Genomic DNA, 20,759 nt, shown 5'->3' on the forward strand with positions numbered 1-20,759 from the left:
AACAAAAGTATGATCATCCTACCCCTTCCTATGTGGTATCTAAAAAGGAAAGCAGAGGTTTGATTTCCCCTGTTTGTGATTTTCTGAGTCTCAAAGTGCCCTCACAGAGAGAGAAGATGTAACTGAGGATTGACTGGGAAAAAAAACATTAACAGCACAGTAACATGTAGGTGGACAGTTGGTTTCAATACACCTTCTCCTTTAAAAACCCTGAATATTTAGTATGGATTTATAACCTGTAGATATTAAATATACTGCATAGAAAACAGAACTGTACCTACTGTATTTATTATATATCCATTTGACAAGCAATGCAGCCAATAGTTCTGAATTGGAAAAAACAGAACACATACAATCGCAAATTAAACTAATAGATCCACATTTCCACTGTCCCCCTGATTTTAGAAAAAATTAGGTAAAGAGACACACACCTCTGTCCACACGAGTGGAGCTGTGGTGGAGCAGGTGAACAGGTTCCTGGGAATCAGCATCAGGGAGAACCTGTCACTGACACCACACACATCTCCACCCGTTTTCCACCATCTCCACCCTGGTTGAAGAAATTTACGAAACAAAAATTTCCCATTTAAAGTTGTCAATTTTTTTAGTAGAGCAACAGAAAAAGTCCAGACTGGAAACATCACAAATTAGCATGTGATGTAAACAGCCCAGGACGGGAGATGATTAAAACCGCACAGAATATCATTGGTACCCATCTACAGTGCATCAGTGATATCAGTGAGTGGGGGGTTGCACAAATCCCAAAGTTGACATTGAAAGCACCACACCCATCCCAGAAAAAGCCTGTTCACCCTGCTGCTGCCTGGCAGGACTTACAGCAGTATCTGCTCTCCTACCAACAGACTACAGAGCAGCTTCTCTCCCCAGGCTGTGACACTCACGTAGCATGAAGGCACTGCAACTTGCATTTCCTTGTGCAACCCTGTCTGAAAAAATAATAGGCTTGAAATATATAAATAAGCCATGTTTAAGCAAGACCAATATATTTGTGTCATTAGAAAGAAGTTATTTATATTACAAATAAAGCAGAATCCCTGTGTTTTCTTAAAATGGGAACATACATGTATAATACATGTTATGCTGCTCCTATAAGAGTAAATCATGTATGGAGATTCACATATATTGCAAAGTCAGTGGACACCTGACCATAATACCTACATGAGCTTATAAGACATTCTAAAACATTGGTTATTAATAGAGTTGGACGGCCCTTTGCAACCCCCACAAGATTTCACCTTGTGCCCATTCAGCCAAAATAGTGTCTGGCAAACAGTTTTAGACCATTATCCTTCCTCCGCCACACTTTACAGTAGGCTGGCTATCCTTTGGTAAGGAGCACTCTGCTGGCATCTGCCAAACCCAGATTTTTCCTGCCAAATAGTAAAGAGTGCTTCATTACTCCAAATAACACGTCTCTTGTGCTCCGGTGTCCAGTTGCTTTACACCACCCAAGCCTGTGTGTTCTGTGAGGCTTGCATGCCAAGCTGGTCAGCGTCCTGGACACCATCTCCCTGCTCCTCCACAACACGCTAGTGAAAAAGACTTATTCCCCCCGAGGCCCCGGCACAGAAGATCCTCCCTGCCAGTGCTCATTAAACTCCTGAACGCATCTCCTCTGTGTAGCAGTGTGGACATCAGTGGACTGAGAGGCTGCTGAGCTCTGACTGACTCTAACTGGACTTCAGATTCACATTTCTGTAAACGTAACACTGTGTGGCCTAATTTGATATTTTTTAAATCTTATTCTGTACAGTAACACGTAAACAGGTGTCAGATAATTATAACGCAGTATAAAGAACAACATTTTTATTAAATATGGTGTAATGGAAGGATAAAGTGGCAGGAAAGTGACTCAAATTTGTACTTGAGTACTGTATTTATGTACTTACTTATTAGAACTATTATGGATTCTTATTTTTAGGAACCTTTACTTATTTCAAGTACTTGTGTGTTGTTTTATGTGGTAGGGATGATGTGGCTGTACTCATTGATTCTTTTCTTGATTTCTTCTTCTTTTCCTTCTGTCTGTGTTTTTTTTTTTTTTACGATAAACTGTGTTTATATCTTAGTATAGGTTTGAAAGCACCAAAATTAGTTTCTGAGCACAGCCCTCTTATACCATTAGAAGTATTTTTCCAAAATATTTCCTCTCAGCAAACTGAGCTGAAAGACATCCAGCCGGACTTATGTTAAAAACTGACTCAAACGGTGAATAGGAAAAAGTCACATTTCCTATCTTTGCCGGCAGATCTTGAACGCGACATCTGATGGTCCCGTCTGCATCTTTGCGGACGGTGACGTCAGCGGCTCCAGGTGAAACTGAACACCTTTACCTGAGCGTGAGCGCGCGCACAGTCGCCTGAGAGTATGCGGAAGTGGATGATGGTTCCTGTGAGATGATTTTATGAGTGGCTCATGTAAACGGCGGAGTGATGTTAATGAGGGAACAGGTATGTGTCCTCGTTGGATGTAGTTTTCTCTGACAGAAGCTCATATGAACACTGGAGCAGCTCACAACATGTTCTTCAAGACAGTCGAGGTAAACACACACTCACACTCACACACACTCACACACACACACACACACACACACACACACACACACACACACACACACACACACACACTTCAGTGCTAATGACCCTCAGCTAACTATCATATCAGTGTGTTTGAATGAGTAGCTGAACACTGACCAAACTGACACTGATGCTAACTAATGTAGCTCTTATCTATTCCAATGGAATTTAGTGCATGTACTCCAGCACAGTATTTTACACCACTAATACTTCAACTCCAATAAATGTTGATGTACTTTGCACTTTGTATTGAACAGTTAGATTCAGCCTACTTGTTATCCTGCCCTCCCCATTCTACACACACAACATGGTGATCAGTTCTAAAAGCTGATGATGCCACTGTCCCACCGAACACACAGAAAACACTGCTGTGATGAATGTGGATTTTTTTTCCTGTTTGCTTGGAAAAATCAACAAACAAAAGACAGTAATAGTAGTTTGATGCTGCTGTTGTTCTGGTTTGTCCATATAATCTGACAGGACACCAGGCTTTGTCAGATTAAGTGGGAATGATTCAATTCTATGTAACTTTTCCATATGGGGCACCGGAGACCAGCTGACTGAATCACATTCATACCTGAATGGAGACCTGGGAGCACTGACTCCTCTCAGTAAAAACTGTAGAACTGTGAACACACCGTCTGTCCTCGCAGTCATCAGATTTTCTAACTCATCTTGCAGGAGCCCTTTATTGTGAGATCCGCTAGTTCTGGGTCAGAAGTGAAACCTGTTTATCAGTGGGGGTAGTCGGGGTCACACCCATGCATACGGTTCACTGCAGTATACCACCCTCTGGATTCAGTGGATCCAGAAAGTAGGCTTATCTACCAGCTTATCTGCGCTGTGAAAGGTCCGAGGGCTGTAAAAGGAGTAACCAGTGCTGAAAAGAACAAAGCAGAGGCTGAAAGTGGGAGAAAACAGGCGAAAAGAGACTTGGAAACGCAAGCGTGCGGGCAGGTCTGGACCTGTGGGCTGCTGAATGTCTGTTAGAGAGGAAGACTGCCAACAGGCCATGCTTACTGAAACTTACTGAAATACATTTCAGTGAAGCACAACACAACACGTGAACAAGAACAACAACAGATGGATCATTTAAATTTTACAAGGAGATATGTTATTCCACTTGTTACACACACTGGAACTGATTGTACAGTTCACTCAATTTATCAGGCGCAGCTAATTAAACGTGAGTCAGTCTGGTCCAACAGTCTTGCAGTAAATCCTCCTTCATGAAGGTTAGAATGTTTGTGTTGAAACTGGTGTTGACTCAGCTTCAGGCTGATAGCACACTCTGTGCTGCTGTTGTGCTGTTTGGTGTTATACTGACAGGTGTTTCCGTTGTTTGGTCTGCCCTCATTGATGTACTGTACTCTGACCAGATGAAGCTGCACTGCATGTTGCAAATGTTTTCACTGAACACTGCTGGCAGAAGCAACTACACCTTTTTTGTTTCAGTAAAATACTGAAATGAAGACAGAACATTTAACATTAGTTTGTTAAAGAAACTGTTACAGTTATATTTCTAAGGTGAAACCTGTCAAACAGTTTCCACTGTGAGACGACACAATCTCACAATAGTAACTCACATAGGAGACGTCAAAACATTTGTAGTATATCTTTCATAATAATAATACATTTTATTTAAAGGCGCCTTTCTCGGCACTCAAGGACACCATACAATGAATTAAAAAAAGTAAAGGTAGAATAAAATAAGTAAAGGTAGAATAACCTTGAGCCACCACAGCTGGCCATAGCAGATCATATAACGCAGTAAAATCCCTGAGTGTTTGCATATGAATAAGAGCTCTTATCCTGTATAAATTGAAGAAGAATGAGATATTTTGTGCTGAAGAGCAATGGAAGACTTGTCATTTCTTTGTAGAGATCTTGAAAATGAAGTTTCTAGTAAACTCCTGGTCAGTAATTTGCCTCCAGATAAGATATGAGTTTGACCAGTAATATCTAAGTGTTGCATATACAAAAATAAAACCCGCATGTTCTGAATTGTGAGGCTGTAAAGACTAGACATGACTTATCATATTTGACTAGAGGTGAAATGACAATTCTGGGATACTGCTTAGCGTTTAGCTGAAATGCTAAGCTGTTGTAACAGTAGCAGCAGAGACATAAAGTCAGCAAACTGAGGAAATAATGCAGCAACAGTTACCTGAAGTTTGCTAACATAAGCTAACGTTAACGCTAACTATAAAGTCACACCAGGGCAGGTGAGAGTGTTCACCTGAGCACACATGCTTTTTATTTCTAAGAAGAAGAATGTTAAATCATTTAACAACAATTTATTGTTTGATTGGTTATAAGTAGATACAGAAACCTGTAATATGATAATGTTATGTAATATAATATTATAAATGACTATGCTTGTTGTGTTCTGTATGTGTAGTGTTAATGCTAACCTTGGCTGTGTGTGTGTGTGTTGAAGGACAGCATTGAGATGAGGGACAGACAGAAGGACGGTTACAGCACTGAGCCTTTACTTCCTTCAACGGTAAGAGTCCGCGCCACTCTCCTCCTCTCATCGGAACTTTACATACGTGAACAAGATAACTGCAGAAGCCCGAAGTCAGTTACATGCAAACACAGAATCTATCTGCTCGCATGAAAAGGTTCATTGACTCTGAACAGATGAACCTGCGTCCCATCAGACACCACACTTGAGCTCTCTTGTTTTCGTTGAGGATAAAACAGTGAACCCGTTCACTTCATCAGTCTCATTTGCGTGTTGTATCATGTTAATGGAGCTGTCCTTTAATGGCTCTGTCACCGCTGTAAGTTTGAGCAACGGGACAAAATGTGAGTTTTCCTGTGCTGTGACCCCACATCTGGAACAGGTGTTACTCAGAGCAGGTGTACTAACCTAAACCTGCTTCTTGGGACTGAACCAAGGTGACTCATTGGATGAGTGAGTGACTAGCTTGCTAGATGACAAGATACAACATGTAGCTGTTGCAGGGCTTCTCGTCTTTGTGTTGGACTGCTGACAATATTACCTCTCTGAGTTTCACACGAAGTAGACGTGTGTCGACATCTGAGCACAGTTTCTTCATCCACATATAAAGGACCGGACGTTTTCTTTTGGGGTTACTGTCCGCTCCAGAGCAGCTCAACGAGGACACACTAGTCATTTTACAAAGAGATCGTTCAATACAGCCCGAAGGAAGAGCTGCTTTTTTACAGTGAACCAAACAACAAAGGCAAATTGTTGCCCCGGTGTGTGATTTAAGATTGCGTACTTGCTTTCCAGTTGCAAAAGTGGTGTGACGTGTAACACAAAAAAAGCCCACAGAGAAATAAGTGATTAACTGCATTATCAGCATTATTAGAGTGTCATTCAACTGTATGTTATGAATAATGACAAAGAGACAGACAAGGAGGCAGTTTGTACTGAAACATTACAGGAGAGTCACTGTGTGATCTCACACACATGTGGACTTAATGAGCAGAGTGGGACACAAACATAACACTGCTGCTGATGGCTTGATTACTGACGCCAACACATATTACAATGGTTAATGCAATCATTTATAAGTCACTTATACAAATCAGTCATTTATACGAAGCAGATTAAAATCACAGATATACTATCATAAAACCCTGCCGTTGGTCTGTTTCACATTACAAATTAACCACGAGAGTCCACTTTAAACTTAAGTTTGATTGACAGCTTTCAAACCAGCTCAGACAAACCAAACCGACTGAGGTTGTTCTAACCGAACCAAACAGGGGAAAGCAGCTGTGTAATGATGTAGTTTGTAATCCTGATGTGAGCAAATTTAGTGATTTTCTCCATCATACAGAGATTCTGCACTCCTCTGAAAAATAGTTCAGATCACTATAGACAGCTGGGTTAAAACATCTTTGATATGTATCAGACAAAGCTTAGTGTTATGCTTATTTTGAGCTGCTTAACAATGTGAACAGTGTAAATATTTCACGGATGTGTTCTGTCTTTGAATAGCCCACCCAGAGGACATTTGACTACGTACTGGTAGCACACAAGGTGGACGATGAAACCGACCAGAGGGCTCAGAGACAGAGAGCCTTCATCCAGGAGCTAGAAAAGAAAAATATCTCCGTCACTGTGAGTCTGCTTCCTTCACCGTCCCACATCTCCTCCAAATACCCGGACCAAACACAGGGTCTGATATGGTACGAATCACAGGGAACATTTCATTGAGTGTTTGTGTCATTTGTGTGTGTTAGAAGCTCATCCACGATGACAAAGTGTTTTTCGGCCTACGTGCTCCGCATGAGGCGTTTGAAGACTATATGTACCTGCTCAAAGTCTCCGACTCCTGCAACTGGTGTGGAGATGCGAGGGGTGGCGTCACACAGGCTACAAGGTGACACACACATGCACACACACATATTAACACACATACACAAATATACACGTACACACGCACCTGCTCTGACTGATCTTTCATATGAAGCAACAGCAGTTGTAACACTGATGGCTGAACCGCTGGTCTCTGAAAGGTTTCATGTGAAAGATTGTTTTCAACAATAGCATCATGGTTTTCCACACACAGGTCTGCAAGATCATTGAGCAACACTGCAGCTTTATGTAGTAAACACTTGAACTTCCTTCTTGACAAGTGGTGTTTTTCTTTTTCCTTAAAGGAATAGTTCAACAGCTAAGAAAGTAAGAAAAATAAAACCACCTGCCCGGCTACCTTACCAGTACCTCTTGAGATGACTCATTCAATCTTTTTTTGAGGAAATACACAAAATATAACGTGTTTATTAGTGAGTTTCTCATTAGACGTGCTGGTAGGCAGATTTTTCTGACCTCTGGATACAGCCAGGCTGGCTGTTCCCCCGCTTCCAGTCTTTCTGCTAAGCTAAGCTAACTGCCTATATTTACCCTACAGACATGAGACTGGTATGAATCTGAACTTCTCAGTCTCAGTCTCAGTCTCAGTCAGTCATCTCATTTCCCAAAATTCCAAACTGTTCCGTCGTAATATGGTGAGTATTCATAGCTGCTGCTGTGGACAGCATATTTTAATCGTACAATGACCACAGCAGGGGGTCATGTGCACACAGACTGTTTGGGCACCTCCACCTGCTCTTGTAGTTCATACATGTGCATCATCACTGGTTGCTGTAAAGCAGCTACACCAATCTCAGTGAAACATGACAACCACAGGTCAGCACGTGAAGAATTGGCTTCTTCAGAAAACCATACGGTGGTGTTTCTCTTAAACCAATTTGTACCTGTCTTCCATCTGTTTGTTCCTCTTCGAAATCTGTTTGGTACTATTTCTTCACTTCTCTACTTTCTTGTTTCTCCAGGATCCGAATTGTCCATTTTATCCTTCATGAGACCTTCATCAACACAGGAGGTGAGTGTGATTAGTCTGATATAATTTAACACTATCATCAGCTTTGGAGACCTTCAGCTAACATACTGAGAATATGACAGCGTATCATCCACACAGATGCTTAACAAATAACCGTTAATACTGACTATACGTACAACAGCTATGAAACATGTTGTGATATGCAGAAATGTTTTATCCTGTCAGAGAACCTGAAGGAACTGTTGATGAAGGATGTGTTCGAAACCATGTTCTGCCTCCATGAGGTGAGTCCATCTTCTGATCTCTTCAAACTCCTAGAGGTGTTACATGCATGATCAAGATGTTTTGGTCCAGATCCGAGTCCTTTTGATATTAGTTATTTGCTGATACTGCGCAAAGACTCTGCTGCTACTGCTACTCACGGCCCACGCAACCACAACACGAACATGACAACAGATACGGAGCTGAATTCATCCTGCTAGAAATCTTTGTGCTAAATATGCTCAATATACACAGTGAAAATAATGATACTGTATATAATTAAGTCCTTTTACACACTCGTGCATACAGTGAAATACTGCACTGTAGAGCCTGGAGGAGAGCAGTAAAGAAAGGATCAGCAATTAATCGAGTTTATGATACCAATCTATTAGAATATGCCTCACCTAGTCTGCAGAGACTAAAACACCATGAAGCAGCCGGCTTCAGAATCTGTGTAACGATGACAAACGTGTAGTTATGTCATGAGAAACGTGACGGTTGCTCTAAATATGACTCAGTAAAAGGTGAATGAAGCAGAAAAGTCTTCTTCGTTGCAAAATAAACGTTTCTTACTTTTTCTAGATGTTCTTACTGTCTATCTTTTGTCCAGAATTGATTGTTTTAGTGAATATCTGTATGTTGATTTTTTTCCCCATGATTCTCAGAAAAAGAAGCAGAAACAGCTGCAGAAGAAGTGGGCTCGATGGTCAGCTCTGTTTACGGGCCAACCAGTCAACGATGTCAAGTCAGTCTGTCTGTCTGTCTGTCTGTCTGTCATTGTTAAGTGTGTTAGCATAAGTAGATGAAGGAAAACGGAATGTAGAACCTGTTACGTTTGTTTACACCGGAGGCTTTGAAAGTGAAACAAAGCTACTGTGTGAGGTGAAAAGGACAGGCGCATGCAGATGTTGGTTAGCAACAGAAAGTTAGTTGTTAGTTTAGTAGTAGTGGTTTGGCTGATGGAGCTGCAGCAGTGGCTGAGACACACCCACTTAAAGACGCTCCTCTTAGGAGAACCAGCGGCATTCCCAAGCCAGATGAGGTATATTGGCTCTTCAGCACGCTCCAGGTCAGCCCCAGAATCTTCTTCCAGTTGGATGTTCCCAGAAACCTCCTTCCCCTAAACTACTCTGCAGAGAAAACTCATTTCAGCTCATTGTACCCACGATTTAAATCTTTTGCTCACTACACAATGCTCATGATGATAGATGTAGATGATCTTTGTTTTTAGGCCCAGCTCCTTCTTCACTGCAACAGTCAAGCCCAGTGTATATCTGTTGATGCTGCACCAATCTATGTGTGAACCTCACGCTCTATTTTAGACCTTAGCTACCTTGACTCACTCCCAGCCCGACCTCTGCAGTGCTGACTTTCATAGCAGTAGCTTACCATGACTGCCCCAGTGTACGCCTGAGATAACGATCATCCTCTCCACAAAAGACATGTAGACGGATGGCCAAACTTCCATGATCCCTCTAGTAAATCTGGGAGGGTGAAGAGCTGGTCCAAATCCTCATCGTGGCATAAGCTGTCCCAGAGAGTCACCTTGTGTGCAGTGTCAGAAACAACCTTGGTGAAGACAGATGTGTTGGACAGTCGATGCAGACTGTAAAAGTATCATGTTCAAATATGTAATCAGAAATTAGAGTCAAATAGAGGAAAGGAAGTGTAAAAGTTTTCATGTTTCTTGGACAGGGACAGTTCAGTAATAGACCAGGGTCATGCTCGAACTCTGTATTTGTTCTGAATGTCCACACAGGACAGTGGAGTGACAAGCCGGCTGTCATGGGGGGGGGGGGATAACAGAGCCCATTTTCAGACAGTCTCTCCAGGAAGACTTTCATCGTATTCACATGAAAAGTGAGGAAGAGCTGAGGGAGCAGCTCAACCTCTGCCTTGTTTCTCACTTCCGCACAGCTGTCTCACATCTGGTCTGCCCGTGTTTTCCATCCTGCAGGTGTTACTTTGGAGAGAAGGTGGCTCTGTACTACCTGTGGCTGGGCTGGTACACCAAGCTGCTGGTTCCAGCTGCTGCTCTGGGTGTTGTAGTCTTCCTGTATGGACTCGCCTTTTTCAACACCAACCCTCTCATGTGAGTCAGGGTCTTTTTGGTATTAAGACTTTATTTATAAAAGTCCCCTTTTTAAAGTGTTGAAGTGTAGAATTTAAAAATATATATGCCTTTGGTGACTTGTAGTGGTGGTATCAAAAAAATACATTGGGCCACATGCAAACATTTTCCTACCCCTCTCCTAAACCTCTCTGACTTTTCAAAGTCAGATTCACGCTCTCTTAATTATACAAATTGTTATGAAGTACTCATTTCAGCCTAATTAATATCACTTGTTCATGAGTATCAGTGTGCATTGTTAACATTATTAAAAGCAGCTGACAATGATGTGTTAAGTCATCTGCTGTCTCTCATTCGGATTAATTATGATTCTGTGTTTTCCCCATGTGGAGAAAGACAGATTGTCTGTTCGTGACTCGATTGGTCTGGAAGTTTTTCATTCGTACCTCAGAGAATCTTCTAAATGTGCCACAGAGTCTCTTTGATCACTCGTACGTGCCACAGAAGAATCTGTTTAAATGACGGGTTCTTGCGTGAGGCCCATTGTCTCTTGACTCACGTCTCCAGAACAAGTCTATATTTCTTTATTTCCTGCTAATCATGTCTGTGCAGAAAGGCAGCTGCTGAATCACTGACACAACATGATTGACCTTTTATTTCCATGGACCCTTTAACCTTTGTCTCTGTGTACATCCTCAGTAAGGAAGTGTGTCAGTCCAGCATCATCATGTGTCCTCGATGTGATAAGACGTGTGGAGTGTGGCAGTTGTCAGACACGTGTGTCTACGCTAAGGTGAACTCATCTCATCTCTGTCTCTTTATTGTCTTCAACCAGCTGCTCTCAGGTCACATGACAGCGGAAATATAACTGGAATTCATCCATTACTCACAAAAAATGGATTGTAGCACACAAACTAGATCTGTTTCATACAAACAAACATGTTCATGAGAAGCTAGCCTTGCTATGTCTTTGTGTGATGTGTTTTGAAGGGATACATGATGTATTTGCGTCCGTACAGGTCAGCCATCTGTTTGACAATGAGGGCACGGTGGCTTTTGCTATGTTCATGGCAATCTGGGGTGAGTTTGTGACCTGACGTGAGCTTGCGATGTCTGAATCCTTTTGTGATCCGCTCTGACGTCTAATCTAATGTGATCTACTGTGTTGTGGGTTGCCTGTGTGTTTCCAGCCACTCTGTTCCTGGAGCTGTGGAAGAGACACAGAGCCAAGCATGTCTCTCAGTGGAAGGTCTACGACTGGTGTGAGGAGGAGGTACAGCTTGCTCCTAAAGAAAGTCACAGATCACACTGATCTGTGACTTTCTTTATCTTTGACTAAAGGAGTCCACATCCTGTGTCATTACCTGTAGTGTTGTGTTGCACCTCACTAATTCAGCATCCCTGTAGTACAGTGATGGGCAGATACCAAAAAACTCAAACAGTTTGAAACTTGTTCATAAAAGCTTAAGCTTAGTGGAACATAAATGTAAAAAAACACATAAATGATAATATATGAAATCATCCTAATTATTGTAAGAAATAACAGATTTTCATCCTCATTTCATTTTCTTTATTTTAACTAAGTGAAAGATTAAAATGTCTTCACAATCTGAGTACAGTGTGCACACAACACCCAGGTAAAATACTTACAACTTTCCAAAACAGTGCAACATAGTCAGCATGTGTTCCCTGAGTTTGTTTTTGCTTCAGTGTTCTCTCCGTTCTTAAATTCTCTTAAACAAGAGAAGTTCAACTCTTTTTTTTTAGACAAAGTCCTTTTCTTGAGAAAGTCCTCTGCTTCTGTTGTACTTGTGAAAGCACTTGATTCCTGAAGTCTTTGTAATCTAACTTTAATGCGTGAATTGACTGTCATCCTGTGTGTGTGTGTGTGTGTGTGTGTGTTGACAGGAGGAACTGATTCTGAAAATAGTCAATGATCCGAACTGTAAACCCAAACAGTTCAGACACTCCTACCTGCAAAGCACTCTGGTTCTCATTCTGGTCACACTCATGGTAAGACACTCACACACACACACACACACACACACACTCACACACACACACCACCAGCGGTCACTTGTAGACGAAATGAATCTTTGGAGATCTTCAGGTGTGCAAAGATGCTAGAATCTCGGACCAGCATATGTTGGGGCAGTGCGGGCAGAGGTGTAAAGGTGGTTCGTGTGTTTTATGTTTTCTCCTGCGCCTTGCTTCTGCAGCTTACTGTTGTTCAGCACTCTCACAGACTAGCTAGCTCAGCCTTTCTGCCCAGGGTGACCCTACCAGGAGCTACACACACACTTACAAAGACAGATCACACACTACTGACTATCACAGGAAGGTTCACTGACTACCGACATGTTTACCTGCCAAAATGAAGCTGCTTTACAACCAAAAGATCGGTTTTATCTTCCTGGAACAACAGCTGTAGCATCAATTACTTGATGATTTGGGAACTTAGAAATTATAGAAATTATTAAAAATAACGTAAAGTAGAGTAAAGTAGACCAGAACAATAGAGGAAGACAGACATAGTCTGGATGGGTCTATAGAGTCAGCAGAGACAACATGTTGCTGTGTTTGTTCGTGTTTCAGTTGATGTTGATCATCGGGCTCGCTCATGCCCTGGTGGTTTTTCGAGTGGTGGCCGCCCCCTTGATGTCTGAGGTCAGCTGGGACTTTATCAAGGACCATGCCAATACTGTGGCTGTGATGCTGGGAGCTGTGCTGCACTACGTCACCATTCAGATCATGACCCGGGTACGTATCACTGTATAAGACAGTAGACAGACAGACAGACAGACAGAGAGGACAAGAAAAACATCATCATTCTGACTGGGACTGTTCATGTATTACTTTAAGGTGGTTCGCCAAGCAGCCACACCAGATTAATAGCCTAAATTAGCTTAGTGTTGGATTTTACTGGGATGGACCTGCCAGTGATGATGCATTTGCAGTCAGCCTGCAAACAATTTGTTAACATGTCTGTAATTCTTTCAAGCTGTCTGTCTCTTTACAATCAGTTAAGCATTCAGTCAATCATTCAATCAATTTATATAGCGCTAATTCTTGCAGATCTGGACCACTCTTTAATTAAAAGAGACCCGGCGATTCAAGAATTCAAAATTAAGGATTCAAGATGGATCAAGGGAGTAATAATAGACTAAATGATAGACTAGACTAGATAATAGACTAATAATAGTAAAAAGTGATGGCAGCAGATGATATTTGTTAGGATCTATCAAACTGTTGAGTTTTTATTTCCTTCATAAAGTGGAGGCTAATTAGCATTGGTTTTGTGTTTCCTATATATTATAGAATCAAAATGAATACTGATACTACACTGATTTCTTAGAAATAAAGTTTGATTTTACCTTCAGACAGAGGCAAGCTAGCCGTTTCCTACTAAACCACCAGTACTTTTGTGTCATATAAAATCCATAAGGCAGCTCAACTAACTGGCACAAAATCAACATTCTCCACACATTACCTTTGTTTGCTCAGGTCACAAAAACAAAGTCACATGTTGATCATAAGCTCTCAGTCACTTTGGTTTGTTTTCTACCCCCTTCCCCTTTCCTGTGTGTCTCTCTCCTTCAACACCACCCATAGGTAAACAGATGGGTCTCCCTCAAGCTGTGTGACATAGGTGAGAACAAAGTAGGATATTTGGTTCAGTATGTTGTACTACAAGTATACAAATGAACAAAGCTACAGAAATACATTGATTTGACCATAAATGTTGAACAATACAGTATTTGATATGTTTATCAATGTGTCAAATGTTCCAAATATCCCACCTGTTCAAACGTTCCCTAATGCTTTCTCTCTCTCTCTCTCTGTGTGTGTGTGTGTGTGTGTGTGTGTGTGTGTGTGTGTGTGTGTGTGTGTGTGTGTGTGTGTGTGTGTGTGTGTGTGTGTGTGTGTGTGTGTGTGTGTGTGTGTGTGTGTGTGTATTCAGAGAAGACAAACTCATTCGCTGCCACAGAGAGGAGCTTCACAGTCAAGATGTTTACCTTCCAGTTCTTCACTCTCTTCTCCTCACTCTTCTATGTGGCCTTCTTCCTTGGCAGGTACTCCTTCTGTCTGTTTGTAACTGCCCATCTGTCTGTCTGTAAGATATTGTCTGTCTGTCTGCCTAGAATGGTCAGGCCAAACCAGTTTTATTTAACCCCAGAACACTAACCTACCAGTTAATAACACCATCACTAACGTAGGGTATATTTTACCTGATATAGTGCAACAATACATGGCAAATTGAAGTACTCTTCTTTTATTTTCCCCTATACAACGTCTCATAAAATGAAAAAAAGGTCATGGGGGGACCCTATAAAAACAATTAGGGAATCGTTAACGAAAAATTCCTTAAAAAAAAAGACACACTGAAACACAATGAAAATCACGTGACCACAATCGCGTGGGTGAAAATCACCCGACGTTAGTGTTCTAGGGTTAAATATCAAAATATCACAATATACACACCCTCTGTCCTCTGTCTGTGACCCCTAGATTCAGATGAAGAAAAATTACAACATAACTTTGATGACAACCTGAAATTCTGCATCATGATGAGGTCGGATGTCTCGTGTATGCTCACAGAGTGAGACATAACAAACATGATACCAAACCATTCGCAGTTTTGTCTCATAAATCTGTGCTGATCCAGTTTAGTTCAACAGCAGAATGCTGGCTGATATCATCAGTGTTTACAGGGAGGCCCACGCCACTGAGACATGAGGATCCTGATGTGTGTTTGAATATTCCTCCTGCTCTTCCATCTGCAGATAGAAGATGGACAGGAAACAGAGCCTGACACTTCCTATGATTTCCCACTGGTATCATCACAGAGAGAAGAATATGTTAAACTCACAGCAGAGTAGCTACAACCCAATGCATGTTACAGTATAATGTATTAAATTATAACAAAGAGTCATTAAAGCTACCAGATATGTTAAAGTCCTGACAGGAATATTACAAGACTTTTAAAGGAATGTTATACAAAATAAACATGAAAAGGTTATATATACAGTTGAAACCAGAAGTTTACATACACTGTATAAAAAGACACATAATCTTTTTTTTCTCACTGTCTGACATTAAATCAGACTAAACGTTTCTTGTTTTAGGTCAGTTAGGATTACCAAAATTATTTTATTTGCTAAATGCCAGAATAATGAAAGAGAGAATTTATTAGAGAATTTTTTATTACTTTCTTTAAAGTCATAAGTTTACATACATTTCCTTAGTATTTGGTAGCATTGCCTTTAAACTGTATGACTTGGGTCAAACGTTTAGGCCACGGCGCCCTTACCATTTGCCTATATTGCCTATTGGAAGAGCCGGCCCTGCATGTAGACATGTAGAGTTTTTCTGCTCAGATTTCTGTCTTTCTGCTTAGATCTCCCTGGAGACAAGTTTTGGAGACAAGTTTTTCAAAATTTCGACAATTGTCCTCCAGCATATCGCTGTGAATCAAGTACTAGTATAGAGTATAATGTAACCAGCCTTCAGTTTAGAAGGTTAAAATGCTGATTATTCATGTGAAGTTGTTCTTGTCGCAGGATAAACGGCCATCCTGGAAACTACGTGCGTATCGCCGGATGGAGGCTGGAGGAGGTGAGGAGATTTACAGAGTTTTTAGTCACTCGTGCATTATGTGCGCACCACGGCGCTGAGCTTTGGATGTGTTCCATGTGTCTTGTAGTGCCATCCTAGTGGCTGTTTGACAGACCTCTTCATCCAGATGGCTGTCATCATGCTGCTCAAACAGACTCTCAACAACATCTTTGAGTTCACCGTGCCGTGAGTGTGCTGCGCTGTCACTCAACACCTCCACAGCAGTGAGCATGTCCGACTCTGCATTCACGCGAAGATGTCGTGTTTTCCAGCTGGCTGAAGAGCTGTCTGAGGCGGAACACTGCAAAGAAGCTGCAGAGGAAGTGCGGCCACTGTTACAGGAAGACCTGCCGTGATGAACAGGGGCGGGTTGAACCGTGCGACATCTGCAAACTTCGCGACTGGCTACGTAACTACCACCTGGCCGACACCGACGCCTTCAGCCTCTTCAATGAGTTCCTGGAGATGGGTAGGTCACCCCACAGTCACCCCCTGATGATGACATCTGAAAACCAAACTTCCACAGGGCCTGACTGAGAAATGTCAGCACTAGGGTTAGTTTTATGAAGGCCAGGGGTACGATGTGTGTGCTGTAGTGATACACATGCAAGCAACTTTATCATCATTCGACTGTTGATGCTTCAACTATGAGTTTGGTATCTATAGCTTTTGACACTGTATTTTGCAGGTCAGGTGGTCAGATTATGCATATTTTAGCCGTTTGCCTTTCATAATGAGTCAAGCCAGTGCATGTGCTAAATAACTATGTAACATCATTTTAGACTTGTATATGTATAGACCACATCAGTATTCATCATTTCTTATCTCTCATTAATATTGTTGATGCAACTGTTATAACTGTCATATTATAAGCAGAGATTGTGGCTGTAGGTCAGATCTCCACAAAACTCATGTTTGATATTATTGTATTATACACACACATTTCTCATAACATGTTAAACTCACTCATAATGTCACAATCTTTGCAGCAGAAGAATTACTCTTCCATTTTACTGACCTACTGCCCCCCCACCCCCCCTCCCTCCCACCAGTGGTCCAGTTCAGTTTCACCACCATCTTTGTGGCAGCGTTCCCCCTTGCCCCCCTGCTGGCCCTCATCAACAACATATTTGAGATCCGTCTGGATGCCATCAAGATGGCGCGCCTGGAGCGGCGGTTGGTTCCCAGGAAGACCAACGACATCGGTGAGCTGTGTGTCTGTTTGCATACGCGTCAGAGGTTTGTGTGCAGAGCGGGCTGCTACAGTGTACTTTTCACAGCACTAAATCATTGCAGTAACATGTGAAAACAGCAGCTAAGTAAATTGGTCAGTATAAGAGCACTTCACAGACAAGCCACAGCAGTGCTGAAATAACTTCCACTGAAACACATTTAATTATTAGATAACATCATGACAAAGGAAAACTCTCTATCTAGGCAGCGTCTGGCGCGCTCTGATTCCACTGTGTTTTAGTTTGAAGATAAGATGAGTTGTCTGTTTTTTAGTCAGCAGGACGTCTCAACTAACAGATTTCTATGAAATCCAACAACAAACATTTACCTTTTGATGCTAACAGTAGCACCATGTGGCCATTAAAAAGCACTTGTCTCATACCAAAATTCATGCAATCTTTATCAAGTTTTCAGCGCTCTCTGTGCATGCTTGTGTCACGGTACTGTCTCCTGTCTGCAGGTGTGTGGACGAAGGTGTTGGAGGCCATCGGTGTGCTGGCAGTGATAGCTAACGGTCTCGTCATCGGAGTCTCATCAGACTTTGTTCCGCGCCTCGTCTACCGTTACCGCTACGGCCCCTGTGCTAACGGAAGCACTCACGCAGAGTCAGTGATGTTCAGCTCGTAGAAACGCCGGAGGACACGTCAGCGGGCTGTGCTGTGTCTCACGTGTGCTTTGTGCTCTTGTTGCAGCTGCATGCAGGGCTACATCAATGACACTCTGTCCACGGCCTCTATGTCACACCAAGCAGTCAGTCACGACTTTAATCGAAAACAGATGATGATCACAGACACTGGCGTCAATGCCACACAGTGCAGGTGAGAAGACTATTCCTGTGCTTGGCTCAAACATAACAGAACTTATCACAGACCTGAAACAAGACAACCTCTCTCTTTCTCTCTCTCTCTCTCTCTCTCTCTCTTTTTCTATGTGAGCAGCTACAGAGACTACAGGAGTGATGAAGACTACACCCTCACCTCTCAGTTCTGGTTGGTCTTGGCTGTGCGCTTTGCGTTCGTCATCCTGTTTGAGGTTCGTGCTCCCAGTTTGGCTCACACATTGCTGTCCTTATGTACTGAAGAAGCCAGCTGAGTAGTTTATGGATGTGTCTCATGTGTGTTTCTGCAGCACGTGGTGGTGGTGTGTAAGTTTGTAGCGGCCTGGTTTGTCCCAAACAATCCCATCCGGGTGAAGAACGATCGGCTGTATGACAAACTGGCTCGGCTGAAGGAGGAGCTACGGTGAGACAAAGATCACGTTAAAAAGAGATGAAGAGAAAGCTCTGGAAATACACACTCACACACACACACACACTCTATAATGTGAATGTTTTTGTTCTTATTTCAGTGAAATGAAACGCGACATGTCAACAGATGTCTGATCTCCCACAGCTGACTTCCACTCATCAGTCCCGACTGGTTGAAGTGCTAAAGGGAGTTTTTATCATTTCTATTTGCTGGACTGTAGCAAACTGTAATGTTCAGGTTCATGTGTCAGCATTTTATTGGACTTTTATTGACTCCTGCTGACATGTCACCACACCACCATCACACTATTACAACACACCAGCTAACAGTGATGTGATGTGTCCGCTAACTGCTCTCTTATCTGCTAACTGTAATATTGTATGGTTGACCTTTTTATATTTGTTCTTGGAAAGCATATGCATTCGACTGAGCCATGTATTTGTATGTGGGAGAGCCACAAGATGTTCTGATCAATCAAGTGTGTCCCAGTCAGCTGTGATAAACGTCCACAAGTGTGTTCTGAAAGGGCACTGTGACACTTGAGCCAATACCGCTGTATGGTGACCATGGTAACGTGAACAGTAGATACAGGAGCAGGTTCGGGTCATTGGTGTTGTCATGAACCTGGTTAATGGACCACAGAGGAATGGTGTGAACATAAACTATATGTAAGAAAATGACAGACTAGTCATCCATGGGTTCGTGGACTACTTTTGAAGCCTCAACTTTGGCTTTATGGGTGACGCCATGTTGGTTTCATGGCCGTGACGTGAACACCTCTGATCCCTAAAGCGTGCCCTGCTCAGTGGTCTATTTTACTCTAAATGGAACCATCATTGACCAAATGAACATCATCCTGTTTTGAGGAAGACTTGAAACTAGCGATTGAGACCATAATACTCATTAAATCAAATATCAAATGAGAAGTAGGCTCATTTTCTCATAGACCTCTATACAACCACACTTCTTTTTGGAGGCCATGGAGTCGCCCCAAGCTGGCTATTAGAGAGATCGCAGTTTTAAGGCACCCCCCACATTGGCTTCACTTTTCAAACCCCAGAAACTACATCCACTTTTTTATACCATTTGTGGGTGTGAGAGGTTAAACTCTACTCTGAGCTACAGGATGTCTCAAACAACACACCCAGGAAGATGTTATGTGTGATTTTCTATGCTTTGTCTTGGTGTGTATGTATGTATGTATGTATGTATGTACATATGTATGGAGCTGGAGTAAGGAAGTGGTTAGCCTACAAATGTAAAAACCAAAAGTTGCATCCTGAAACTGTTTCTTAAAGACACGATATGTAACTTATTGTAGAAGCACTTTTGTTATATTTGTTGAAATTCTCATAACAGCTGATTGACTACAATCAATAAATCAAATAGTTTGACAAAAAGTGAAATGAAATGATTGGATGGCCAACTTGCCTGCCTACCTTTACACCCCCCCACCCACGCAGTCATTGCACATGACCAGAACCCTCTACAGAACAAGAGAGAGCCGTGACTTTCGTTTAGTGAGGGAACAGCACAAAGCTGCGTGAGCAGTAACTATTAGCTAAAGGCAACGTTATGTTCATGATGGCTGTTGAATTTGTCATGATTGTGGCATTTAGCAGTTGTTTACTTGTCAGACTGAAAAAGCTAAGAGAGCTTGTAGAGATAGTAGTGTATGGAATGAAGGATAATAGCTGTTGCTGGTTCCTCCAATGTCTTACACCCTGCACTCAAGCTGCATTCATGATTTTTTTTTCGTCAACTTGTTTTCAGCAGAAAAAAAGACATGACAGTCTTAATATTTTCATCTTAGCAGTAGAATGAATTGATGTATTTCCCAATGTGGAGCAGTTCCTTTAATACGTGGAACATGTGGGTTTTACTGAACAAAGTTCTCCGTGCTGTTCTTGAAGCAGAGCTTAGTAGAGGCTGTCTTTTTTTATTATTGATGTGTGAAACATGGTGTTCCTCATTCTCAGGTCCTGTTTGTACACGTTCTTTTGCATTTTAACATGTGCATGACTGTTCAATTATCTAAACCCACTCTGCCATGAGCTCATACTTTCAAGTATTTAATCACCATGTACAGTGGGGCAAAAAAGTATTTAGTCAGCCACCAATTGTGCAAGTTCTCCCACTTAAAAAGATGAGAGAGGCCTGTAATTTTCATCATAGGTATACCTCAACTATGAGAGACAGAATGGGGGGAAAGAATCCAGGAAATCACATTGTAGGATTTTTAATGAATTAATTGGTAAATTCCTCGGTAAAATAAGTATTTGGTCACCTACAAACAAGCAAGATTTCTGGCTCTCACGGACCTGTAACTTCTTCTTTAAGAGGCTCCTCTGTCCTCCACTCGTTACCTGTATTAATGGCACCTGTTTGAACTCGTTATCAGTATAAAAGA

The 20,759-nt window shown here is 41.9% G+C and overlaps 1 protein-coding gene across 1 annotated transcript; it reads left to right on the plus strand.

Moving 5' to 3' along the window:
- The first annotated feature begins 2,485 nt into the window (after positions 1 to 2,485).
- On the plus strand, positions 2,486 to 19,741 carry ano9b (anoctamin 9b). Its single transcript, XM_070833988.1, has 24 exons — positions 2,486 to 2,560; positions 5,038 to 5,103; positions 6,574 to 6,696; positions 6,819 to 6,958; positions 7,914 to 7,963; positions 8,147 to 8,205; positions 8,848 to 8,927; positions 10,140 to 10,274; positions 10,953 to 11,046; positions 11,273 to 11,333; positions 11,444 to 11,526; positions 12,162 to 12,266; positions 12,849 to 13,013; positions 13,866 to 13,902; positions 14,215 to 14,326; positions 15,815 to 15,869; positions 15,958 to 16,055; positions 16,142 to 16,338; positions 16,922 to 17,074; positions 17,563 to 17,707; positions 17,795 to 17,920; positions 18,041 to 18,134; positions 18,231 to 18,343; positions 18,450 to 19,741. The coding sequence occupies exons 1-24, from the start codon at positions 2,516 to 2,518 to the stop codon at positions 18,481 to 18,483; spliced, it is 2,370 nt and encodes a 789-aa protein (XP_070690089.1). The 5' UTR covers positions 2,486 to 2,515; the 3' UTR covers positions 18,484 to 19,741.
- The last annotated feature ends 1,018 nt before the right edge of the window (positions 19,742 to 20,759 follow it).

The sequence above is a fragment of the Pempheris klunzingeri genome, chromosome 1 (assembly GCF_042242105.1).
Source record: "Pempheris klunzingeri isolate RE-2024b chromosome 1, fPemKlu1.hap1, whole genome shotgun sequence".
In the NCBI taxonomy this organism is placed as follows: domain Eukaryota; kingdom Metazoa; phylum Chordata; class Actinopteri; order Acropomatiformes; family Pempheridae; genus Pempheris; species Pempheris klunzingeri.

Bases quoted from the DNA above. Each gene is read 5' to 3' on its own strand.
- ano9b (XM_070833988.1), top strand. From the start codon at position 2,516: ATGAACACTGGAGCAGCTCACAACATGTTCTTCAAGACAGTCGAG. The intron at 13,903-14,214 runs GTGAGAACAAAG...GTGTGTATTCAG, and splicing joins CCTCAAGCTGTGTGACATAG to AGAAGACAAACTCATTCGCT. The intron at 14,327-15,814 runs GTACTCCTTCTG...TTCTTGTCGCAG, and splicing joins GTGGCCTTCTTCCTTGGCAG to GATAAACGGCCATCCTGGAA.